The sequence below is a fragment of the Amblyomma maculatum genome, chromosome 6 (assembly GCF_055883805.1).
Source record: "Amblyomma maculatum isolate TAMU_Amacu chromosome 6, ASM5588380v1, whole genome shotgun sequence".
Classification (NCBI taxonomy): Eukaryota; Metazoa; Arthropoda; class Arachnida; order Ixodida; family Ixodidae; genus Amblyomma; species Amblyomma maculatum.
In genome coordinates, this window is record NC_139349.1 from 58579420 (window position 1) to 58606612 (window position 27193).

Here is a 27193-nt window from a genome sequence, read left to right on the forward strand (position 1 = left end):
TTTTTAAATATTTTAATTATAAGTCACAAAAAACGCCGTGCAGTAATAATGAATAAATACATTAACTTGATTAGCGACCTCACGGTTCGCACGAATCTCTTTTTTTTATCCCAGATTTTAAAAATGGCTGCGCGCATTAGTAGCCTCATGTTGCGCTTCTCAATTAGTAATGTTGGGAGTTCGGTGAGCATTCAAATACTCTTTTCTTGCATGATTTCTACAAGCGGGCTTATTGTTCGATCATAATTCGTTTAAGCTTCTCATTACGTGCCATTTTTCAACATATGGCTATTCAAAAGTTCTGGGTGTCGGAAAGGTCTGCGCGAGTTGAAACTTCTCAATAATGATTTATGTACTATGTATGTATTTATTTGTCGTAGCAGGCTCATTACTCCTTTTAAGGCTCATTGCTCCTCTTAACACAGTTTTTTTGTCTCGATGTTCCGTACGCATCAATTCTGCTTCCTTGTCGTGGTAGCTTCACGGCGCTAATATAGCTGCCTTCTTTCGCTACGGTAGCACTGCAATTTTACCCTTAAGTTGGCGCATGAAAGAGGTTGAGGCGTAAGCTGCCGCACACTTATGGCGGTCAGTTTCTCATTTGAGTTCGCTTTTTGTGAGACATGATCGCAGTGCTTGTAACCCACTTCCCTTCCGTACGTGACATCAGATGGTTCAGGGCTTGTGCCGGCCGACACCGGCAGTGCAGCAAGTACGCTGGGCGAAAAGCAACAAACACTGGAATCCGAAATTTAAGGCAGAGCGGCGACGTAAGGTGATCAAGATTCCGCTTCCGGATTTCGAGGAAATGCGCCGAAAGGACCAGCTGACACCTGAAGAAATGCGCTCAAAGATGAAAGAACGAGGTGTAGCTCCTGACCGGCCCTGGAACGAGCGACCCATGGTCATCGCCTGCTCAGGTGAGCATTCCTAACTGCTCAACCGAACATACCTTCTTGAAAAAAACAATAACAAAAAAAAAAAAAAAACAAGAACATGAAAATGAACAGTTTCAGACATGGGTACGCTTCCAGAAGCAGCACGGTTTCATTGGCAATGGCTAGTTGTGATGTGCATCAATCAGGCTGATGGCATCATTGTATCACATAGTGTCACCAAGAAGGTGAAGAGCGTAATGACACACTTGTCACTGTGTTTACGAAATAAACCACATTGTTTTATCTTATACCTCTGTCACACAAACACTTTCGATCCTCATTGAATTCGATCTGCATTAAGGTTTTCGAGAAGAATTTAATCATCCGGTGCTGCGTGTCTGTTTTAAATGACTATTGAGAAGTTTCCTTCGTGTGTGGTAGGTGACGCCGAGTGTAGTGACACCTGCTCTCAAATGTGCTTGAAAACTCGAGAGTGTTTGAAAGAGTGGCTTCGAGCCAAGTGTGCTTGGTTTAGTTGCACTTGAAAGTTGCCATGCGACAACATCGATCTGCATTGAGTTGAATGCAGTGTCCAAGACATGCCTATTAAGCTCTGAAATGCAAGATCTCAAACAGTACTCGTCAGGCAGGGCACATAAGTGAAGTGGGAGAATGGGCCAGTTTAATAATTAGTACATACTTACCAGTGGTGCGTACGAATGCTCTCAGTATTATTCCAGTTGCATATTTTCAAAGCTGAAGCTGCTAGGGCTTAAAAAGCTTTGTCATCGTTCCTCTTCATCAACAATATTTGTGCAGCAGAATGCACGTTCGTTGCATTTCTTCCAAGTGTACTTGGCGTGTCTCATTTCTTGTTTAAGTATTTTTCCTTTCCCAAGACTGCTTGTAAACAGCTCTACTACTGAGTCCAAGTGCGGTGCCTGTCATGTAGTTGCTGGACATTCTGCATGTGGTTGCCTGAAATGCTAAAGGATCGACCTGGTGGTCGCACATGAAATGAGACATTCTATATATAATGCGAACCGCGTATATATACCAGCCAAACAGAAAATGATGCAAACCGCATACACAAACCAATCAAAACAGAGAAACGAAGTCCTGATGCAAACAATGACAAGTAGTCCTGACACACACACAGGCATGCAAACACACACGTTTAAGAGAAAAAGAGGGAAACAGATAGAGAGAGACAAAGTTAAAAACACTGTTGATCAGAAAGAAAGGGACAGTTAAAAACTCTGTTGATCAGGCGACACACATATTCAAAACTTCGACAGAGATTCATTAGGTTAGCTCAAGAAGGTAACCTTAAACCGATTACGAGGTCCTTCTGCAGAGATGAAGATTGCTGGGAGGTGGCTATATCTCCCAGATTTGATGACGTGGGGTCCTCATTGTGTAGACGAGGGAACGCCGTTAGCCACAGGACTGGAATGGAAGCCAGTAGGGTTGCAGCTGGTCCCGTACTCCAAGATTGTGTTGTTATCGAAAGTGTCACTATCTCCCTGACCTCGAGTCACTTGATTGGCGGAGACGCCTGAACTGGATGATGTTGCCACTACAGAACCGGAAAGGGGATTGGTCGGGGTTCGAAAAGAGAGCCAAAAGTACTGAATAAACTGAATGAAAGCTAATCAGTGCTCTTAATAAATCAACAATTGACAAAGGAAGGGGAAAAAAATGTATGATTCAAGATCATACAATTGAATAAAAACAAAAACACTGAGTGAAGTTTCTAAGTTTGAAATTTGAAATACAATTAGCAAGAGGAACAGGAATGCATTATCCTTTTCTATTTCAACTTCCTGAAGCTATCTTTAGTGTTTTTCTTGGCAGCTTACACTCGATAATGTGCCTGGAAATGTAAGGACACTTAAGCTTTGCTTTATATATAGATGTGACAGTGCTTTGAACACCGCCTTTTATTCTGTGAATTTTCGGCATTACGAGACTGGCGCAAGGCTTGGCAGAGTGAACGTCTTTGGTTGATTCGGTTTTGGAGGAAAGGAAAGTGTAGTATCCGTCTCATTTCTCGGTGTACACCTATGTTTAGAGTGAAGTGCGTACAGTCGAAGGAACTTGTGTTGTTAGTTCGAATCCCTATCGCGAATAGGCCTCCAACTTGACTTGCAGGTGGATTCTAAAGGGAAAGTGAAATGGTATGACACCACCCTGAACACTCGCAAAGAATGTCTGCTTCACAGTTCTGATACAAAATCATGCACATTATTTTTCCAACACCCTTCTTTCTTTTTTTTCTAATTCTGGTTTACGAAAGAGCTGTACTTGCTATCATGTAAAAGGTGCTTCAGTGCAGCAACGGTGATAAGACAAAGGTTTGGTTGGTTTGGTTTGTGGGGTTTAACCTCCCAAAGCAACTCAGGCTATGAGAGACGCCGTAGTGGAGGACTCCGGAAATTTTGACCACCTGGGGTTCCTTAACGTGCGCTGACATTGCACAGCACACGGACGCCACTTCGTTTCGCCTCCATCGAAACGCAGCCGACCTGATCGAGATTCGATCCCGTGAACTCCGGCACAGTAGTCGGGCGTCTTACCATTGCACCACCCCGGCGTAAGAACACAATAAATATCAACACCCTTGACACTAAGCATTAAAAAGAGCCAGCTTTTCTGTGGTAATATTACACCTTCCTTTTTGTTTCAGCATTCCCATTTAAAATAGCCTTGCTGACTTAGCTCTGGGCTCTGACAACCGATCGACTTTGATCAAGGCCTTCCCACCTTTCCATCATTATCCATGTCGTATAATCACTGAAACATTCAGAAATTTTTACATCTGCAACTGGCGTAACACCAACTGACAGTAGCTCATCATTTGGGTTTCAGGATAAGGCAGCATGATTGGTGTGGGCACAGGTGGTGTCTCAAGGCTAGCAATGTAAACTGGTAGCATGGTGCATTTTTGCTTTTTTTTTTTTTATACTCTGATCCAAGAAACGAACAGCATGTTGTAGTAGGCTTGCCAAGCATATGTGACAGGAGCTTGAGTGGGCTGGGATTTCAAAGTGTCAGTTTGGAAACTCTTACTTTTCAGTCAGCATTTTTAGTGCACGACTGCATGTGTCCTCGAGTGAGAACCACTGTACGAGCACAGAGCCATCAGGCATTGCTAGCAAGCCACTAGCCTTTTTTTTTTTTTTTCTGGCACACCGATTATATAGTGTGATCTATTGGTTATCCTCTCTTCGCACTACATGCCATATCGTGCAAAGTAAGGATAACTGTTGAAAAGGGTAACAAATTGAATACCAAAGGAAGGAAAGTGTTGCAGGGAGTGGCAGAAAATCAGGCAGGCGAATGAGATTAAGAAGTTCATGGGGGTCAGGTGGGTACAGCTAGCACGGGACCAGGTTAACTGGAGGAATATGGGAAAGGCCTTCGCCCTGCAGTAGGTATCGTCTGGCTGATGATGATGATGAGTTATGCAACTTTCTGGAGCATTCTGAATTTCATGTGCATAAATGTGACAAATTTTTATTTAAATATTGAGCCTATGAGAAGTCCATAAACTGGTATGAGTAGATGCTGAGAGCTTAGGAGATTACATATGACTGTCAGCCAGATTATCTGTGCCAAATCAACAAAGGTAGCCTTGTGAGCTCACCATGTGACTTGGGATAAATTGTGTCTGTATGTATCTTTTATGGGACATGAGTGCTGTAAGTGAATCGTCAGTCCTACGATAGGCGCTCATTGGTAGTAGCTGATTTACACTTGTTTTTATCAATGCAGGAGGAGTCTTCGAACCGTACTTGCCACCTGAAGGTGATGGAAAAGTGAGCCTCTTGACCAAGGCGGGAGCCATTCAGCGCATGCGGCGCCTTGAGATGCGCGGCAAGTCCTACATGAACCTGCGCAAGATCCGCGCCTTCGAGGACGAATTTGACCTCGTCGAGTTTGCAGACACTGCCCAGGAGATCTATGTTGAAGCTCACAAGGCACTTGCCGAGTATGTTCTGGGGCATATGTTTAGTTCATTATTTTTTGTTTGTTTGTTTTCCACTCTTTTACAGGAGAATCAGCTAGACCAGAGATTCTCAGCCGTATATTTGTTTTGTTGAGGACCTCTTGTGAAGCAGTAGAAGTTGTGGTGGCAGAGGCAAAGGGGGGGGGGGGATATTTTTGGGGGGATCTTTCTTACACCATTTCCAAACTCCTGTCATGTTTGTCTCGCTTTGATAAGCTAGAGTCGGTATTGAGGTTCCGTGCATTTAACCCTGCAAAACTGTGTTGAGCTAGGCCAGAGCTGTCGCATGACCTTTCTTTTTGTGAGTGTGGGATTCGTGGGCCCCGAAAATTACTTCCCCATTTTAGAAACACTGGCTAGACCGTGAAGTGAGTTCTGCCACTGGTGTGGAGCACAGGCAGCTAACTCATTGAAGGGAAACTGAAAATGTTTCAATATTGTCACAGAAGCCAGTGAAACTGGTTCAGCAGGTTTACTAGGACTAAGTAAAAGCACCGGCAAGATCAGGCACGGAACCGACTGGCGGGCGAGCACCGAGAGCGAAGAAGACGAGCGCGTGCCAGTCTTTCGAGCTCGCATGGCGGCGCCAGTACGATAACATTGCGGCATTGCCCCTCCCGGTGGAAAAGGCATCGTCCCGATGCCGAGTGGCGAGGTCGAGGATAACCGTAGTCGGCGAGGATGCGCGTTCACATCAAGTAGTTAAAGGAAGCAAAGAAAAAAAAACACATGTAGCTTGACCTAGCGGGAGTAGAAGGGCTTCATCCTGGCGACATGTACGACTTCCGATTGTGCTTGCCGTCGGGATGAGTGAACAGTTCCTTGCGGGGTCACTCCGTAGGTGACGTCGCTGAGTTTGCGTTGTACTTCGTACGGGCCGAAGTAGCGGCGCAGAAGCTTCTCGGAGCGACCCCGCTGGCGAACAGGTGTCCACACCCAAACCTGATCGCCAGGGTTGTAAATTACCTCCCTGTGACGAAGGTTATACCATAGAGCATCTTTAACTTGCTGTGTCCGGACTCTCAGTCTAGCCAGCTGGCGAGCGGCCTCGGCATGCTGGACGAATTGGTCGGCACCGGCAATCGATGGGTGGGCAACATCTGGCAGTAGCATTGCATCCAGCATGGTGACAGCTTCGCGACCGTACACCAAACGAAACGGTGTAAAGCGGGTCGTTTCCTGGACTGCGGTGTTATACGCAAATGTTGCATACGGTAGTATCTGGTCCCAGTTCTTATGATCTTCGTCGACGTACATAGAAAGCATATCGGCGATTGTCTTATTGAGTTGCTCAGTAAGGCCATTCGTCTGAGGGTGGTAAGCTGTTGTTCCTGCGATGACAAGTGCCACTGAGCCGCATCACTTCCTGGGTTAGAGCTGAAGTAAATGCCGTGCCTCTGTCAGTTAAAACGATCGCAGGGGCACCGTGACGAAGGACCAGATTAAAGATGAAAAAGTTCGCAATATCAGTAGACGTGCCGCTGAGAAGAGCTTTCGTCTCACAATAGCGGGTCAGATAATCTGTGGCAACTATAATGTACCTGTTGCCCAATGATGACGTAGGAAATGGCCCGAGCAAGTCCATACCGACTTGGTGAAAAGGTACTCGCGGAGGAGCAATAGGTTGCAGCAGGCCGGCCGGCTTGACAGGTGGTATCTTCCGACGTTGGCAATCGCGGCACGTCCTAACATAGCGCTGAACCATAGCGGCAAGCTTGGGCCAGTAGTACTTTTGTCGTACTCGTGACAAGGTGCGCGAAAAACCGAGATGTCCGGCAGAAAGCTCGTCGTGGCATGCCTGCAAAACGTTGGTACGGAGCGGCGTTGGGACAACCAGCAGATACTGAATGTCTGTAGAAGCGTAGTTTTTCTTGTAGAGGACGCCATCATGCAAGCAGAACGACGACAGGCCACACGTGAAAAGGCGAGGCGGCGATGAGGCGGTTCCTTCGAGGTAATCGATGAGGGGCCGCATGTGTCGTCGGTGTCGTCTCGCTGCTGTTGAGCGAGATCTGGCGTCGAGAGAGCGCCGAGAAAGACGGAATCATCTGTTTCACTTGAAGAACACGGGATAGGGTCTCGGGATAGGCAGTCAGCGTCACTGTGTTTCTTGCCGGACTTGTACACAATAGTGACGTCGAACTCCTGTAAGCGGAGACTCCAGCGGGCTAACCTGCCTGAAGGATCTTTAAGGTTCGCTAACCAACAGAGTGAGTGGTGGTCGCTGACCACTCTAAACGGCCGACCATACAAATACGGCCGAAATTTTGTTACCGCCCACACAACTGCAAGGCACTCCTTTTCGGTCGTAGAATAATTCGCTTCGGAACGAGACAGGGTGCGGCTGGCGTAAGCAATCACCCGCTCAATGCCTTCTTGCCACTGAACGAGAACTGCACCGAGGCCAACGTTACTGGCGTCGGTATGCAATTCTGTGTCGGCCTCCTCGTCGAAGTGGCCAAGTACGGGCGTTGTTTGAAGGCGCTTGCGAAGCTCCTCGAAGGCCCTTTGCTGGTCGTCGGCCCAGATGAAAGGCTGGTCATCCTTTGTTAGACGAGTCAATGGTTCCGCTATTTGGGAGAAGTCATGCACAAATCTCCTGTAATATGCACAGAGGCCCAAAAACCGACGCACGGAACTTTTATCAGTGGGGGTCGGGAAAGCAGCTACGGCAGCCGTCTTCTCTGGATCAGGGCTAATTCCCTCAGCACTCACGACGTGACCCAGGAACTTGAGCTGTTGGAATGCAAAGTGGCATTTTTCTGGTTTTAGTGAGAGTCCGGCCCCGCGGATGGCATTTAGCACGGCCGTCAATCGTTTGAGGTGCTCTTCGTAGGTCGCAGAGAAAATGACGTCGTCAAGGTAGACGAGGCACGTCTGCCATTTCAGGCTGGCTAGGACAGTGTCCATCATTCTTTGAAAGGTTTCGGGAGCGGAACACAAACCGAAGGGAAGCACCTTAAATTCGTACAGTCCGTCAGGAGTAATGAATGCGGTTTTCTCTCGATCACGTTCATCGACTTCGATCTGCCAGTACCCACTGCGTAGATCGAGCGATGAAAAGTATCGGGCGTGGCGAAGTCGGTCGAACGAGTCAGCGATTCGAGGCAATGGATGGACGTCCTTTTTCATAATTTTGTTAAGCCTCCTATAGTCGACGCAGAATCTGAGTGCTCCGTCCTTTTTAGCGACCAGCACAACTGGTGAGGCCCATGGACTTGTGGACGGCTGGATCACATCATCGCGGAGCATTTCATGAACTTGCGCCCGAATAGCCTCTCGTTCTTTCGGCGATACTCGGTAGGGGTGTTGGCGGATAGGGCGCTCGGTGGGATCAACTATAATTCGATGTTTGGTTACTGACGTCTGTCTCACTTTGGAAGTGACAGCAAAGCAGTCACGGTAAGTGTCCAGAATTGCTTGAAGGCGGCGTTTCTGGGTAAGAGACAAAGCTGGGTTCGCGTCAGTTTGAACAGTATATCCAGTGCTCTCGGGAGGGTTCTCGTTGGCCAGCGAAATGGCGCAATGGGCGGATGGCGCACTGACTTCGTCAAAATAAGCGATAGCTGTACCTTGTGGTAAATGGCGGTATTCGGTACTAAAGTTCGTTAAAAGTAGTTCAGTTCGTTTATTTCTCAAGGCAAAGATCCCCCGAGCGACGCAGACTTGTAGGCTCAACAATAAATTCACGTTCGTTTCCGCGAGGCCTTGCAAGACGGGGGGTTGTCGCACTGCACTGTAACAAACAAGCTGGTGCGTGGAGGTAGAGTGACATGGTCGTCGCACACTCGGAAAATTGGCCTGTCTGTGTAGTCGTCGCTGTGCTGTCTGTACTCGTCGGAAATTGCGCGGTGAGTGGAGAAAGTCACCATGAAGTCACGGAGGTCGATGACTGCGTCGTTTTCTCTAAGAAAATCAAGGCCGAGAATCAGGTTCTTGGAGCACTCTGCTAGCACAACAAGGCAACACGAGAAAGTTACGTGGTGAATCTCGACGCGAGCGGTGCACACTCCGAGCGGCGTTACCACATGCCCTCCGGCTGTCCTTATCGGGGCTCCGTGCCAAGGAGTCAGGACTTTTCGCAAAATGGTAGCAAGGCCATGACTCATAATGCAAAAATCAGCGCCGGTATCTACAAGGGCAGTCGTGTTGTGGTTATCAACGACGATCGGTATCTCGGCGGAATGCAGCTCACCGTTGACAAAGTGCGGCGTGTCAGGGATCGTCGGGCTGACGGGTCGTTCGTTGCGTCGAATTACGGCATCGAAGGTAAGCTTCTGTGATCGTCGGGAGGTCGTTGGACTCGTTGGTGATGCGGTGCGTCGATTGGGGGCGTCGGAGGAAAGCTTCGGCGATCGTCGAAAAGTGGTCCGATTGTTCGTCGGAGCGAAGGGTCGGAGGTCGGTCTATGTGATCGAATCGGTGAGCGGAGGATGTTGGTCGTAGTGTCCATCGACGGCGGCCCTACCCCCGAGGGTCGCCGTCTTCAGTTTTCCCGGTTCGGACTTGGGGACTGCCTGAGAAAAGAACGGCGGCTGGTGGAAAACTGTCGCGGCGGTGGTGACCTGGACTGGCGTCGCTGGAGGGACGCAGGTGGGACGTGGTCGCTGAGGTATTGGTCGATGTCCCGAGGTCGTTCGCCATAGCGCGGCCGAGGGGCATCCGGGGAAAATCCGCGCAAGCCCATCCGACGGTACGGGCAGTGGCGCAGAACGTGACCGGCTTCGCCGCAGTGAAAGCACAAAGGCAGATTGTTCGGCGTGCGCCATGCGTGTGCTTTGCGAACGGGTGGTCGAGCTTCAGGCACACCAGTCGAAACTGGATATTGGGGTGGAGGACGAGCGGGAGGAGCAGGGTTGCAGGGTGCCAATGGTTCAGGCGCAGGGGTACACAACACGTCGCTGTACGTCATGATCTGTGGCGCAGGTGGCTGGGGCGACGGTACTGATGGTACTGCTTGGCGGAGCTCTTCGCGCACAATATCCGAGATGCCCCCAACACGTGGATGTTGTTCGAGAGAGGGCAGCTTTTGCAGCTCTTCGCGCACGATGCTTCGGATAAGTTCGCGAAGGGCTTCCCTGTCGTCTCCGACCATTGGCAAGCGGAAGTCTACGGCAGCGATGTTCGCAGAGTGATCACAATGTACAAATCGCTGATTCAAGGCACGCTCGATGCTTGTTGCTTCTTTCGTAAAATCAGCAACAGTACGTGGAGGGTCACATACAAGGCCAACGAACAGCTGCTCCTTGACGCCTTGCATAAGGTAGCGCACCTACTTTACCTCCGACATGGACGGATCCGCCCGGTTGAAAAGGCGAGTCATTTCTTCCACAAACACGGCGACGCTTTCATTAAGCCGCTGTGCTCGGGACTGTAGAGCGAGTTCGGCCATCTCTTTTCTTGTATCGTTGCCGAATGTTGTGAGCAGCTGCCGCCGGAAATCCTGCCAGGTGGAAATGGTAGCCTCATGGTTTTCGAACCACATTTTGGCGGCGTCTTCTAGTGCGAAATAAACATTCTGGAATTTTCGCTCCTCGTCCCACGCATTAAACACAGCGACCCGGTCGTAGCTGGTCAGCCAGTCCTCAACGTCTTCGAACTTGTCGCCATGGAACGGTGTGGGCATACGTGGAGTATGGCAGATCAGCTGCTGGGCACTCACGGGAAGCTGAGTGGTGGTCTGAATTGCCGCTGTAGTCATCGTGGTTCGCGGTGGGGAAACAAGAGGACCACACTCGGGTGATAAGCCTCTCAAGCGACGGCTCGCCTTGTGCACAGGTGTCGTGTCCACGGTGTGTAGATGGGCGTAGGGGGCAGCCAGAGGCTCTTCGTACATGGGATCTACCCAGAAGCTCCACCAAAAATGTCACAGAAGCCAGTGAAACTGGTTCAGCAGGTTTACTAGGACTAAGTAAAAGCACCGGCAAGATCAGGCACGGAACCGACTGGCGGGCGAGCACCGAGAGCGAAGAAGACGAGCGCGTGCCAGTCTTTTGAGCTCGCATGGCAGCGCCAGTACGATAACATTGCGGCAATAGTTACAATTGGGAGCATGCTGGCAAAACATGTCCTGTTTTTCCTTTTTTTTCATGTGTGTACATATATGCATTATCATTCTGGCTTCTCCCCACAATGCAGTGCCGTGGGGGAGACATGATGATGTCATCTGTTAGCACGGTACACTTCTAACGCAGATAAACGCTTGAAAGAAGTAAACGCTTGAAAAGAAGGAAAGAAGGAAGTAATAAGCAGCGCATCGCATGGCAGATTCTGCAAAGCTCAGCAGAACAAGGGCAGAAAAAAACGGAAATTGACCTTTTTCATAATGACGTCATTGCGTTTGCTGAATCAAGAAAGCAGTGCCAGGTACCGCTACTATGACTATGTAAGCTTGGCAACCCATTCATCACGGGCGTCAAGTGATACAATCAGTGATGCTTCGTTTGGAAATGACAACTTATGTGTGCATCGTTCGCTTTCCCAGAGTTCACACCTTGCCTTGTGCACTGCACACCTTGCTAAACGTCATGGAAAAAGAGCCAGTGGGAAATTTCAGGAGAGTGGTTTTACAAATGTATGACTTAGGAATAACAAAGGTGTTATATTATATGACTTTTATTTCGGTATATTCGATAATTTTAAAAGCCATTTGTTTTATGATTTATGCAGTGCAGTCCACTTATAGTGATATTGAGAAAACCGGAAAATCTTATCATGATAACCGATTATCGTTGTATCTGGACCGGCGAAAAAAAAAAAAAAGGAACACTCACATATTTTTCCTTGCATGTAAGCTTGCCTACTTACCAGCAATGAGCGAATCATTGTAAAGAGCACTGAACACTTTATTACAGGATACATGAATAGCGATAAAATAAGTTCAGCATGCTTAAAACTTAAATCTTAAAATAGTTGGAAATCTGCGCTCCCTTGAGTGGCAGCTGAAGCTTGGACAATTGTTGCGAGCATCGCTTTTAGCTGCACATACATTAGCGGCAGTTCTCTCTTAGCATGGATAAAACTGATCAGTGAACGGACGAAGTGCAGGACATCTCCAGCCTTGATGACCATCAAAATCGTATAGTCCGAATACAGAGTTAATGAATACTAAGAACCAAAATCCTCACTTTCTTCAAGTTTCCGGAGTTTTAGGCTGCTCTAGGTTGAAAAACCCTGCATTAACATTTCTTTGGATCTAAGGGAGGGAATTCTTGACTACAGCGTGTGACTTTGCTGAAAGGAAACTGTATGTCGCGGCATTATATTGCTGCTCATGTGCTGCAGTGGATACCAGTTTCCACTTTGCGAGCGCTTGCAAAACTGGGCCATGCTCAGTTCCGTGTGATGTTATTTTTTTCAGTCGGGATGAGGACAGGCTCCACGACCTTGTGACTGAGCATTGCTACCCCGTGAGTAACTCTTACCTTGTATTTATATTTGCTTCCTTTTCTTTGCTTATTGTTCCCTTTGTATTCTTTTATTCTGAGAAGGCACAATGTCTTCTGTATCAGTAATGTTTTTGACATGACTGAAGATTATTGCAAAACTATAGTACACATTTGTCGCAGGTCTTGCATGTTAATTTTACGGTCATTCATGTTCCCGAATCAGCTTGCAGATCACTTCGGGAAATTAATTTGTGTCTACTGCAAACAGGCTTTCCCTTAGCTGTTCTGTGCGTGACATGAGTGATCAAAACGCATTTTGCACTGCAGTCTAGCCCGGTTATAGTGATATCACTTATAGCAAAATAGTGGTTATAACGAAGGGGCTTCAGTTTACCACTCCCATTTTTGCATTCTTCACTACCTATTTCAGTCCGGTTAAAATGAAGTAAATAAAAATGCCCCAGCAGATATGACAGAGGGATTTTGTAGGCAATGAAAAATAGTCAACCGATTTAGAACACTTTTACGCCTTTCAGGCAAATTGTTATGAGAAAATAAGAGCAAACTGCAGCTGATGGCCGCATGCAGGGCACCATCTGCATTTTCGCGAAGCTAAAGTTTGCCCTGTTTAGCTTGCCTTGCTGCCCTTGTGTTGCATCATCCTTGTAGTACTGCATAATGCTGACCGTGCAGGAGAATAAAAAAGACAAACAAGTGGGGATTTTTTTAGTGGCACCACGGAGAGCGGTCTGCTTGGCCAATCGTAGCTCTTGAAATTGTTCCCCTTTTGGTTCTCGGAATGAGGAGGAATCGCAGGAGCATTGTAGGTCTTGGAATTGTCGCCCGTTTCTTCCGCTTTGTACGTGTTTTGTGTGTGCTTTCTTGCATGCCCGCAATGATGCCGTCACGCCTTCCTGCCTTGTTCCGCTTTTTAGCTTTGATACCTCGTGGACCCTGACTTACCTGGACAACTTTTAGGCAAGGATCTACCTGAGTTATCTCCTTTCTCGGAACTGACTCTGACAGCCTTTGTTGACCCTTGATTTTTTTTGGCTGTGTCGTGTCTCGCGAGCCCCATCAACTTGGCAGGCAAGAGAAAGGTATGCGACGGCAGAGCGCGCCTTTCCAGCCGGAGTGCACCGAAATGTGAAGAAGTTTGATATCACATGGAAGTATAAAATTGCATAGTCCACTTTTTCCGCAATAATCAAGCACTGTAAAGCCATTCTTGAGGACGACGACGTTGGCTGCGAGGACCGCAAGAGTTTTTGGTGCGGCACATATGGTGACATACAAGCAGCACTTTACTAGTGGCTCATCGATGCATGGTCAGAAAAACATCCTGCTCAGTGGATCCATTGTGCTGGAAGAGGCAAAGGACATGGACTTCGCTCTCACTCATGAAGGCTTCCAGCGGGTAAAGCGATTCAGCTACCGCTGAAGCCTACGGACCAGGGGTTATTGCCAGCTCCCAGGTCCACTTTTGGTAAGGTCCACTATTGGTGCCTACTGATTGAGTGGCCCATAATTGCACTGCTGACAACAAGGATAATGTGAAAAGCCCTTTAATAAAGGCAGCTTTTTATTTTTCTTCATGAATGGCGCATGGAGGGACGTGAGGTGCCTGACCATCACCACTGCATCAAGAAAGTCGGCTTCTTCTGGAGTAGCAATGCAGGCGAGACGCATGCTGCCGAGGACAAAGTTGCCACAGTTACCATCGCTGCAGCCATTGATGGTGCCACCATGACAGCCCATTTGGAGCCGCTCTGGAGGTCTGGGCAACAGACGTCGTTTTCGTCGCCGCCGACCTTGTTGCCATGGGGGATTTCATGACTGATGAAATTGTTCGAACCGTTGTGGAAGGGATCACTGTGGACAGTGCCTTTGGGAAGATGCTGGTTGTGCTCCTAAGCTGGTGACCGCTGCAGGGTTTGATGCTCTACAGGTGTTTTTCTAGAGTTCAGAGCAGAACTTCAGTTCGCACTTGGGTGATGTGGAGGCCGTGATCCTGAAGTCCGCACTCGCGAGACGTGTTCAGGGAACACTGGAACACTTCTTCCAGTGGCGATAAATCTATTAGCCCATATTTATGCCTGTTTCTTTAAAGTCCTCATATAACAAAATTGTGGACAGCATAAAGCGATTTCAGATTCCTGCCAACTTCATTATAACGGGGCTAGAGTTAGACAGTATTTCGCTATGCAATCTGTTTCAGCGAAAGTGGTCCAGAATTAAAGGAGGCTTTCTGAAGTATAGAGATGGCATCTTCAGCAGTGTAATACCATCAGTTGCAGACAACAGGAAACAGCCAAACTTGTTAACTTCTAAGATGATGTACCTAGTATTTTCTGTTATAACCATGACATGTGCATAGTTATAATTAGAGGTGTGCAGCTTGCTTCAGTAAAAGCTGATATATCACTTTTTAGTTTTTTAAAAATGGGATGATGGTTCAAAAAACTTTTTCTAAGCACGTGCTGCTGCTATGCCCATCACTTGGCGTCACTTGGTGGAGCATGCGTCGCGCAACTCTTTCCCTCACCAATGCTCGCTGCTCTAGCATGAATAGTGGTATGAAGATGCGGGCGGCCGGAATGAATGTCAGCTGGTGGGCGTTGCAGCTCATAAGCAAAGCACATTCGATGTTTGATACCGATACTAGGAGTACCTCAGTTTGGTTCACTAGAGTCAAAGGTAGTCCCATTTTTTAAACTCAAAGAGTGATGTGACTGTTACTGGAGGCGACCAGGAGCTTAATTGTGATAGTTAAAGTGCCACACTTATAAACCTTGACAGATATTGCAAACTATTCAGACACACATAAGATCGCAATGAATGAATCTGTCTGTCTGTAGCCTGGAAGCAAAACGACATGACGCTTGTGGTGGTGACCGAGATACTGGCAGTGCATCTCATTAGACATTACTAAGGCTAACCCTTAGCTTCACATCGAAGCCACAGCAAGGAGGGCCCTGGAACTAGCTACTGCTTATCGTAAATAGCTCTAATAAAATTAAGGTACAGATCATTTGGGCAACACCTTTGGTACCCAAGCTGTTAAGCTTCAATCAGATATGCTGGCTTCAGTGCACGACAAGCGGGTTGTATGGCGCTTCTTCCGCATGAAAGTGATGCCCATGTTTGCATTGTTAAGCAGGTTAGCTGTATTAGTGCCAGCAGCAGGTGTCTATGGCCATGTGTGAAAAGTGATCACAGGAGTTCCACGTGCAAGGCAGTAGCGTGTCGCGCGATGTATCAAATATTCCACTAGATGCACGTTTGATAAAGTGGACTATTGGTCCTTTATTTTTGCATGGTATTTTCAAGGAAAGTTGTGGCTATAGCAGTGGTGTAAACATTTCTATATATAGTATTTGGGTTTAATGCATTGGTATTGGTTGTATTTGAAATTTATTTGTTCTTTAGCAGGATTCACTTTTTCTTTGATGTCTGCTAGCACTGCTGTTATAGTGCCACTGATGCTGTATTTATGCTTTAGAAAGCCTTATTTTAGAAAGACTTTTTTAAAAATTCTGGTTCAGCTTGACAGTCAGTGCAGTCAAACCTTGACTTAATGAATATGGATATTACACATTATTTTCTGTATTTAACTTTTCCTTAAATTTGACAAAAACATGTAACGTTAACTTCATACAATGAACGTGCTTCGCACTAAAATGAATATACTATCGAAGTCCCTACCATTGTCCACGCTACACATTCGTCATGTGGGGAAGCCGCCCTAGCTGGCGCTTGACTTGCAATCGTTGCATGCTGGCAATAGAGAGTGGGGAAGCCAACACAACTGGCGCTCAGCTTCTTTGTGGCCTTCAGAATCGCTGCGAGCGCCTTCGAAACATCTGAAACGGCAGGTCTCCCCATTCCTCGAGTAAACATTGCCCAAGTTTCCGTCCCTCCACTGACTAAGCTGAAATACTCTTGCGCACATTTTTAATGAAGTTTGGTTTGGTTTTCGGGGTTAAATGTCCCAAAGCGACTCAGTCTGTGAGACACCCTAGTGGAGTGCTCTGGAAATCTTGACCACCTGAGGTTCTTTAACATGCACTGACATCTCACAGCACACATTTGCTTTTCGCCAACATCGAAATGCATCCCTGTACGGATTCGATTCCACATCTTTAGGCACAGAAGTTGAGCACCCTAACCTCTACGCCACCGTGGCAGGGCATTTTTAATGAAATGTTATGTTACCAATATTGGCTGTACATCAGACAACATTGCGATTTTTATGTGCTCGCCGTAATGAGGCATCGCTCTACATACGCTTTCCCATTTCTGTTCGCGACTCGAACCAAAGTGTGTCGTCATCTGTGGTGGCTCACTTCGACAGTGGGTGAGTGGTGCGTATAGCACGGCCGCTCGCTCTTATGCCGCCCTCATCGCTCTCGTGCAGATCATGATGGAGAACATTGAGCGCAAAACGCTGCGGTGGCAGTTTGTGCGTAGCCTGGAACCTCCAAGGGCCGTGCACGTGCGGTGTGTCAACATGCTCAGCAAGGAGAACCAGTTTGGCCAGATCACCATGCGCTTCCACAATCAGCAGGTGGGGGATTCATGCGCGTTCAGAGCTTTCAGTCTTCTGCAGCGAAAAATGTCCAATTCCGCAAGTTGAGAGCCACAGTATTTCATAAAATAGTGCTTGAAATTTGCTTCCAAAGGTACACTCTACATGTGTGTTCATTAAAATTGAAGATCGCTGTTCTTATATAGCACCAGATAAAGAATGCATAAAATAGTGCATAAAATTAGCCTCCAAATGTATGTTCATTAAAATTGAAGAAGGTTGTTCTTATTTGGCATCAGATAGAGCTTGATGTACCTTTTTTTGAACAATGGCACTAACAGACTGACTTCATAGCAGTTAAGCAAAGATGCCATGGTTCTCATTTCTGCACCTCATGTAGCGAGTGTGCCCACCAACATGGGCAGCCCTTTTCATTCTAGGCATGTCTAATACTGTACACAAGAAAGCATCCTGAGTACAGATGTTACTCAAGTCTAAAAACACCTTTTGCTACTACTATACTGTTGATATTGCTTTTAAAAGGCACAGGTATTATGACTTGAACCATAGGTCTTGAATCCTGCTGCACTTCACGCAAGCTCACTTAGCAGATATGGCAGCTAGCATCTCAAAGCGTGAGCTGAACCTTGTTAATCTCCTGGTTCCAGATTTCAGTAGAACTCAGATTAATGTAATTGAATTTCTATTGTTCTGTTGTTTCGGCTAATATCTGCTGCGGAACATTAGAAAAATAGAATGTGGCTTCTATCACATTATTCTACAAAAAGTTATCAAATCTGCAATTTCTTTTGCCGAATCACAGGAAGCGAGGGGTCCTAAAAACGTTCAGTCAGTGTAACAGACATGGCCATCGTCAACGGCTACCTCAGTTTCATCCTCACATTGAGCGAGAAATCTAGAAGTAGCATCCTGCTAGACTTTTTGGAACTGAAATTAAGTGTAGAAAAGGCATAATTTTCGCCAAAACTTCAAGCCTTGTTGCGTAAGAAGGCATGATAAACTGTCCTTTTAAAGGGACAGAGTTGACGGCCCCGTTCCACAAAAAAATACGGAGTTGAAAGCGAAAATTCACGGACAAGCCTCTCAGCCACTAAAAAGCTATGTACTATATGTAATGCACATAACAGTTGAAAAGGTCACCGTGAAAAACTTTTTCTCTTGCAGACGTTGGCAGTTTATGATCGCTTCGGTCGGCTGATGCACGGCAGTGAAGCAGTGATTAAGGACGTTCTGGAGTACGTAGTTTTTGAGAAGCACATTTCTGATCTCTACGGCACGTGGCGTATACACTCAAAGATCATCCCAGAGTGGCAGCCACTAAAGGAGCCCATGGCGAAGACATTCATCAAGCGAAAGCCAGAGCCAAAGTCAGAGCCAAAGCCAGAGCCAGAGCAGGCTACGGCTGGAGCCGCCACTGAAATGAGCACCAGTACGGAGAGACAGCCGCCGCCACCACCACCTCTTCCTGGGGAGACATTCGCAACAGCGTGATCAGTGCTGTTCGGCCACATTCTGTATAGTTGCTTCAACATCTCTCGATTAATATGGTTTGTTATGTTAGTGGAAGCATGTTATTGAATAAAGGTTATGTAAATGTTTCTGTGCACTCGCATGTGAAAGTAGTAGAAGTTTATTGAACACTTGAACGGTTTTGAGGCAAAACCCAATTGTGAACATTTTTTTTTTTTGAAGCTTCATTAAGTGCTTTACTTAGTGCATATTATGAGGAATGTCGAAGAATTGCACTAAAAATTGTAAAAGTCTCCGCTACCCATTTTGCAGTCCGACGCAGTAGTTGTGGTGGATCTTCGCAAATGGCCCCGTTGTGTTTTGAGTATGCTTCACCACATAGACTGTAAATGTGAAGACTGTTGCTACTATATACTAGAGTAACAGTTTCAGCGTACTGCAAAAAGCACGTGGATATCCAGCAGTGCTACTACCAGCAGTGGTGCAATTGACGAAGAGGCGCAAGGAGTGCAAGCACACCATCTCGAACGCTTGCAAGTTTGATCAGTCAAATCTTCAGCTACAGCAATATTGCCTACAGATGCAAGCAGGGGAACCATGCGTAGGCATCTGACACTGTCACATTATCGCAGAATAAAACTAAAAGCAGTGACTGCTCATGTCCGAATTAGTAGCAAGCATCCGACACCTAGCCTTGCTTGGTTGGGCATCTCGGAAAAAGTGGAAATCCCAACTACTCAACTATTTTAGAAAGTTATTCCCAGTTGATGCCAGTTGGATTTCCAGTTGCAGTTAAATGAGAACTAACGGGAATTTGGAATTGTTCCTTAAATCAGTTATGCCAGTTAGTGTTTCCACCTGAAATATATTTAAAAAAAAGCCTGTTTTCTGTGCTCACGTGCATGTTAAGGGCTTCTTTTGTGGTCTTTGATGCTGAAACATTACCATCATTTCTACAGCACATGGCTTTCACTATCTTGTACAGAATTCATGGCAAATCGTCTGCAGCAACACGGTAAACAATTGTAATCGCACCGGCTACAAATCCAGTTGGGATTAGTTAGGTGACATCATGTCGCATAAGTGACTAAGCTGCACTTCACTGGTGCATCCACAGCCGTGCCTATAGCGTTACCTCTAACTGCCCGTGTAAAACCAAATTGTTCGTATAAAAAGTGAGGCCGTTTACGGCTTTTTGCTGTAATACATGTTGACGGAATGCAATGTACATTAATACCAATTTACTACCAGCATAGAATAGATATGACTTGAGCAGCCTACCTCTACAGCGCAAGCAACGCATTTACAAGTTGCTTGAAATAAGACATTTTTAGTAAAAAGAACAAGACCCCCGTCCATTATTTTGCTTATCTACTTTACCTTATGCGTGTCATGCCACATAGTCAACAAGAACCTCCCATCCTTTATTTTACATTTTTACCAGCCTTCTATCAGTAGACCAATGTTTTCAGCTACACTTGGATACATAAGGTATTGAGTTTCACTCAGTCTTTCTATGTCTAAAAGGAGACAGACTTTCTCTGCCACCTTAAGAAAAATGTTTACTTAATACTGGAGCTGGCAAATGTGCCATTGAAACTGCATCAAAGAATGGAAGAAGCAGGAACATTAAACTGTCCTGCTACTGGCAGCATACAAACAAGAGACAATGCTTCAATCAACAAGCGTTTTTTAATCTACAAGGGAAGACGATGCACAGTGAAGTAAAACGCAGACAACAAAAATGAGACTGTCATGTAAAAAGAAGAGGCAAAACAAGTGTCAGCTCTGCTTTGTACTTGAATCAAATAGAACCATTTTATGGAGGTAACAAAACAAGTGTTTGACTGGCATCGACATTTGTGCAGAAGCTTTCATATCGCAACCCCTTTCCTATCACACGTTTGCGCAAAAACACCTGCGATGTAGGTCAGACAGTGGACGATGATGAGACATACTTTGAACACAAACACCACAGCACAAAACATACAATGATGTCACTGGACACAACAATGCTCATGGGTCACACGCTTCCACCTCCATGCTTGAGCACACTCTGTCATCATTACTAATTCAAGCTTGTTTCACAGGCCGAGTCGAAAAATTGAACCTGTACAAACTGGCTTTTCCAATTACGGTACACATCACAGTTCACGATATTCAAGTGATGTCTCCCAACATCTGCCACTATTTTCGGTACCTGTCGCTCTCTGATGGCAGCACCAAACACATCGGAGATTACAAAATCATCACAACATCACGTGCTGAACACCATACTCGTGATTCCCAGAGAGGCTTCGCAACCTGAGGCATCGATGCCAGGTTTTTAAAAAGCATGAGAAAAATAATGCCAGTGTAGGATATGTTCGAAAAACAATAGTTTGGTTTTTACAGTAGTAGCTGAATTTTAGAGCTCTGCCCATATGCAAAGTGTTAAATTAACCTTCATTTACATTGTCATTAGTGAACAGATCAAAATAGTCCAAGATCCTGATCAACAAAAGACCTTCTGGCTGTATGGTATGAATGTTCAAGACAGTAACTTATAGTGCGAAACGTGCATTCTGTCCTGTGTCATTACGTAAAAATGCCCATACAAGATAAGCAAAATACTGTGCTACTGCTTCTATTTTTATTCGTAAAGCTTATCACAAGCATATGTTGAGTGCAAACTTTTTATGTTTGAAATCTTTTTACCGAAAAGAAACTCAATCAAGCGAGACATTTACTATGTGTCAAAGTTAAAATATACAGTGCAAACGATGCTTTGTAGGATCGAGCACGAATTCCCTATGTGCATAATTACCACATATTCTTTAATGCAAAGCTAATATAAGTAATGCTAATTGGTATTTAATTGAATTGCAAATTGCAATAAGGATTGTGTGCACTAATGTTACCTAGACCACTATGACGGCAAATTGCATTTAACACCACCAACAGCAACTATACAATAAAAAAAAAAGAAGTGGTACCAGCACATCTGGACAGAAACAGATGTGAATACAGTGCATTCATTTAGAAATAACATTAGTAAATCTCTGGTTGCCCAATTCAGGATACCTCTTTATAGCTAACCTGCTGTAAGGTATACCGAAATGTCGAGCTGCTTTTCCAAGCTGTTAAACTGAGAGAAAAACACTTTCTCCTGGTTTGAGGTGTTTATTCCACTTTACGTTTTCAAAACAGTGATAACAAGCTACTTCCGAGTAGGAAAAAAGTGAAATCCAGCACAAAACAAGAATTTCTTGGTTGCCTGTTTTTACGAGTGTGTAAAAATGCAGATATATTGCACATAATCCCCACATAATAGCGCCACTTGGTGTTAAAAAATTGTATTTTATTTTGCATATGTTTGAGACACCGGATCACTTGCCAATTCCTTCTTAATGCGGCTGATGCATACATGACATGCATGTGTGTATGCCAGGGCAAGTCGACTTCAAGCAAGAAAAAGACCTATCCGTCAGCTTTGGAACAAAATGCACAATTTAAACATGCAAGCCTGGTGCTGCATCTACAAAAAAGAAAAAAAAAAGAGAAATGCACAGTAAAGGGTACCATCTGGGTAATTAATATTTATGGAACGCAATCTCGCACGATGTGGCTATGCTAAGTCCAAGCACTCACACAGATATAGTCAGATACAACTCAAGAATGAGGTGGTATATGTCCTTCAGAGAAAGCCCTCCAGTCATGACATTAACCGATAATCATGGCGTCAATCGTGTCAAGCCACAGTTAATCGCCTTGAAACTACCAGCCCCAAAAAATCATACTAGCATGTACAGGAGATTAACCATGATGTTATGAGAGTTGGTTTGGACTGGGTTAAAGTGTTTAATGTCCCAAAATGACTCGGGCTATAAGGGACGATGCCATAGTGGAGGGCTCCGGAAATACCGACTACCTGAGGTTCTTCAACGTGCACAAACACTGCACAATACACAGACGGGCACCTTGCTTTTCATCGAAAACCGGCTGCTACGGCCGGGATTTGATCCGGCATCCTTGGCTTCGAGGAGTATGTCGCTTAGGTGTTGAGATGTACCTGACTATAATATTTTGCTTACAGTGAAAGGAATGAGCACTACCTATGAACAAGAGCATGTCACAAAACTAGCACTGCCCTATGTACAATGATTCATGCACAACTGGGAACAAGGAAACTTGGGATTACTTGTAGCCAGCAGTTTCCTATGAAATAAATAGTGGCGCCACAGAAAAAAAAAGAAAGGAACACGCTTTAATGCACACACCTAATCTAGTGCGGTACCGCAAAAGGAAAGCACCATCTGGAATGGTGAAAAATGTGAAAAGGGGCCTCGTCAAGGCAAAGCAGTATACACAATGTGCTTGCAATTAAACAACGCGTTTAAAATTGCACAGGGACAAACAAGGAAGCCATTGTCACTGTTTCTACATATCTGTGCTTTACAACTTTACACCATTTCGGTAGGTGCGTCAGAAACAAAAAAGCAGCCTGCGTATCCACACAAGCATAACCTAATACCTTTTCTAAAATATCCAGTTCCAAAATGTAAGAAGCATCACATAAGTGGAAGGAGGGGGGAATGGGGAAACAGACTCTTATAGCAACTCTTCCTTTTTCCACAGTCTCAAAGGAGGGTATCAGAAATGTTAAGGTGAGCCATTACAAGAAAATACATTGTGCATGACTTGTACACCTTCTTGTTCAGAATGGTCCAACTTGAAGGTGTGAAAGCCAACAAACACGATTACTGCCCACAGCACAGCTTTATCCGGCATAATCTTCAAGTGAAAAAAACCTCACTGTCCAGTTCATACATGTTTTGCTAAATGTACAACAAGGTAACCTCCAAGCATCCTCGTGTGTACACTTTCACTTGTCACACCACACTGTGCAGCTACCTACAAAAATGGTGCATATATTTTCTACAACGCACTGCAGCATGACTGCCAATTACGAGAGTAGTCTCCAGAAAAGTGGCCAACGAGATCTAAGTTAAAAATATCGCCCACATTCATAGTTAGCCCTCTAACAAACCCTTTCCTTGTGAAGGATAGGTGCGAAAGCTCCCAAAGCATCAGTATGCATACTTTATACACAACTACCACTTTTGTGCAACCCATTAAAACCATCCTTAGGCATCCTAAGAAAAGCTAAAAAATGTGCACAAGCAAGGTTTATTTTTGACTACACCCTAATAAAGCTAAATTAATCAGCCTCATAGACATCACATGCTCTTTATGTATAGCACATCTACCATGCAGCAAGAGGGCTCAGTAAAAAAAAAAAAGAGAAAGGAAGAACCAAGTAAACTTTGACAAACATTGGTTTTTCCTTTAATTAAAATGAGGTCTGCAAACATTAAACTAGCAAGGCTGGATCAGAGATTGCTCACAAAGCTAAAATAAAACATTAATAAAACACTACACACTTGTCTCTTCATGCAAGAGACTAATAACGGAAGTGGCGCCAATATTGTACTTAGTGCACATAAAATGCATGGAAGGAAGCATGTGATACACATAAGAATGACGTGCTAAGGAGTTAAGAAGAAGCCATGCTATGTAAAGGGTGAATTTTTCCTTCACTTCAAATAAAACAGAACAATTCCCAATCACTCAATTACGATACAGACACGCAAATCAAACGAAGAAAAAAAGGAACTCGAGATCAGTGACAAAAGGTCACACGCTCACAGCAGTACACAAAATCTTGGTGTATATCCACGCAATTAAGCCACATAAACACAACACTCTTATCTACAAATAAACACAAAGGGTATGTCCTAACGAAGTAGAGGAGCAAAACAGAATAAAGGATGATTAAGAACACATAAGGGACAAAAATGAAACGAGTACAGAGTAGCTCGGTGAGAATCAAACATAATGAAAGATTTCTGCCTGCACAAAATGAATCAGTCAGCAGAAGTGTGAAAACATTGATTTGGAAACAAGGTCAAAAAGAGTGCAGCAAAGCTAGCCTGCATAAGCAAAAAGGAAATAAAACTGAATATCAGTAAAAAGCGGCGGCAAGTTACCAAAGTAGCTAGCATTTATCACTCCATTATTTTCGCGGAGAGCTTCAAAGTGCATGGAATTACAGCCTGTCTGCAGAAGAAAAATCAAGACTCTTAAAATGTGTGAGTGCGTGCTTCTCTCGCAAAGGTGCAAGCAAAACGATTTTAAAGCCTTTTAAGCAGGCGTTATGGATATCAAGTTATTATGATAAATCCAAGCTTTGTAGTGCCAGCTACAGTAGAAGCTCATGTCCAGCTTCAAGCTGGTGCACAAAACTCTTAAAATTCAACACCACAACTGTTATGAAACAGTGCACGGCCAAGTCATATGTTTACATTATGTGGACATATGCTCATGTTACATGAACATCTGCGGCACACACGTGTATGTGTGTGCCGTCTGCTACGTGGCATCGCACAGTTCAAGGAATATACAGGACAGGAATTCTGCAGTAGCACGAACGTAGGCAGACAGCATTGCACAAAAACAGACTAACAGTGACTGCACTGGCAACACCATGCAGCCGGGAAACAAGCTTTACGCACTGTTCCCTAGCATGAGCGATGAAAAAAACACAAACATATACCACCAACCGCATTCCAGAGTGGGCATGTACGCTCGAACGGGTGAAAATGACCACAAAATGTCTTGCAGGAAACTTGAAAGTCAAGAAAGATGCAATGAGTGAGAGGATCACTGGCCAGTAGCATGCGAAAAGCTCCAAGCCGCTCAAAGTCATCTGTGAAACTACGCCAGTTTACCGTCTGCCGTTTACTGTCTGCCAGTTTTCCACTACTTTCAGCCATACTAAAATACACCCACTCGTATACTTTTCCTCCTCAGTTCCATGCAGCACTATGCAAGCTAGAGATTTCCTCATCCAATCATGACAGTGCATTAAGCGTGTTCCTTCACGCCTTGTTTTCTGCAAGCAGTCTGCTCATGGTGTATAATTAAATAGATGTCTTTTATGTACCAAACAATGAATGAACATAAACAAGTTTTAAAGCAGCATTTTGCACCATGTTACACTGTTTGTCATATTCATGTAGTTCAGTGTATGCGAATGAGTAACGGCAAAAACTTCAGCCCAATGGTGCCATCTGGTTTTTAGAATTGAAACCATTTTAGTCAACAAACTGACATTCTACTTTAGGCCTAGGATCAGCAGAATCATCACTCAGTATTAGAAATAAAGAAATTTATCGCTCATTGATGCTGCTGTAGGTGAAATGAGCCCAAATGAAAAACACAATGTGCTGTTTATGACAAATGAACTGCTGAAAAACCCAGTAACAAGTTCACACTGAAGTGAAAAGTTTTGCTTGAAAGTATGCTGTCATGTTGGCAATGCTACTTTAGTGTACGCAAGGGTCAAGCACTATAAACTTTAAAAATAGTGCGCTTAATGAGAGTGCACGTTAAAGCTCGATTTCAAACAGCGTTTGGCAAATGCTCACTTTAACACGTTACCCCATATGCCCATGTGGTCACTTTATACTAGCACTGCATTTTGCAATGTCAAAACGTCACATTTGCACTCATTGCAGCTTTGGTAGTGCTGCAAGAAATTACCGATACGCAGTACGCCAATGACTTTGTAACTGTGGAATGCCGTCTCCATGCTAAATTTCTGCACAGGAAGCTATAATGTCCACCAATGTTCAGCACAAGACTTGACAATCGGCTATGGTAGCCTGCAGCGAGCCCCCAGGAAGTGCGATGGTTTCACTCGATTGCAATGTTACCTTTTACAAAGAGGTTTCTAGGGAAAAGTCCTGGCACAAGCAAAGGTGCGTACCAAGCTAGTCTACAGTTATCCTTCAAAACAACTGAAATGTTAAAATGCACCACAGGCAGTTATCTCTGAACGGCATAAACAATGCAGACACAGAAGTTGAACACTCAACATGGTCGTTAGAAAGTGCGCCGCTGTTAAGAGCAACAATGAAGGGCTACCCCACAGGTGTGCCAGCAGAATCACGAAATCGCTGCGGCTTCTGTGTAGCACAGACTGCAGAGATGTACGGGACTGCATGGCCAAAAAGATCAGAGAAAATACAGCCTCAGTAGAAGTTTCCCTCACGATAGGCGACAAGTGTGGATATCCACACTCAAAAACACACATACACACAAAAAAAGAACAGTCTTAGACACTTCGCCCATGATTCCCTGCCTTGACCTGTTGTCTCGAGTCAGCGCTGTGTTAGTACGTACTGACGTCCCCTGCAAGAGAAAGAAAACATCGGAACACATTTAGCATGCAGTTACTGCTTTTTATGCAGCCAAGAACCTCAGATTTACAATACTGTTTTGCAAGTTAAAGTGTGCATGCCATCTCGCAAGGCTCTGGATGGCCGCTCACCCAACGCACCAAGCAAGGAAAAGAGCGGCAGCAGACACAAATCCCACTAATAACTCTGAATAACTCTGACCATAAACTCCTGTACTTGCCAAAATCTGTAGCCCTCGTGTAATATATGTGGCAACTGCGAAAATAAATGGAAAGTACACATAGTATTACAGCGAGAGCTATTACAGGGAGCCCAACTCAGAGGATATGGACAGTCAATATCTTCGCAGTCAAGCAGACCATCAGCTACGTAGAGTTGTCAGTCGATGCAAAGACCGTTAACTCAGCAAAAACTGTCACAGTGCTGTTGGGTGTCTTTTGATAATGCCCAAGACCTTGCCAGTCACATGCCTAGTAATGGCATATGCTTGGGTGTTCATGGTCCAAGTTGTGCAAGCCATTAATATCTGCCTTGAAGGGCCCTGTATAGTAGGTTTAACTGTAAAAAACATCTATATTTTCCATTGCAAAACATTAATTGCGATGTTTGGTGAGAACTTTAGTGACAGTTACATGCCACGAGCTCAGGGCTGG

At 45.1% G+C, this 27193-nt stretch overlaps 2 protein-coding genes across 2 annotated transcripts in view; one reads left to right on the forward strand and one right to left on the reverse strand.

Annotated features, from left to right (window-relative positions):
* The first annotated feature begins 26 nt into the window (after positions 1-26).
* On the forward strand, positions 27-18433 carry mRpL45 (mitochondrial ribosomal protein L45). Its single transcript, XM_084606767.1, has 6 exons — positions 27-183; positions 671-920; positions 4656-4872; positions 12251-12299; positions 16696-16845; positions 17992-18433. Exons 1-6 carry the CDS (start codon positions 49-51, stop codon positions 18316-18318), a joined length of 1128 nt encoding a protein of 375 aa, XP_084462893.1. The 5' UTR covers positions 27-48; the 3' UTR covers positions 18319-18433.
* A 1537-nt stretch (positions 18434-19970) lies between these two features.
* The window catches only part of Stat92E (Signal transducer and transcription activator Stat92E), an 80201-nt gene continuing 72978 nt past the window's right edge, over positions 19971-27193 (reverse strand). The window contains exon 20 of the mRNA XM_084606757.1: positions 19971-26532. The gene's annotated coding sequence lies outside the window, so the exon portion shown is untranslated. The remainder of the gene's footprint in view (positions 26533-27193) is intronic.

Coding starts and splice junctions, on each gene's coding strand:
- mRpL45 (XM_084606767.1), top strand. CDS start 49: ATGAATAAATACATTAACTTGATTAGCGACCTCACGGTTCGCACGAAT. Junction 4,873..12,250: donor GCTCACAAGGCACTTGCCGA/GTATGTTCTGGG, acceptor TATTTTTTTCAG/TCGGGATGAGGACAGGCTCC. Junction 16,846..17,991: donor TGCGCTTCCACAATCAGCAG/GTGGGGGATTCA, acceptor TTTCTCTTGCAG/ACGTTGGCAGTTTATGATCG.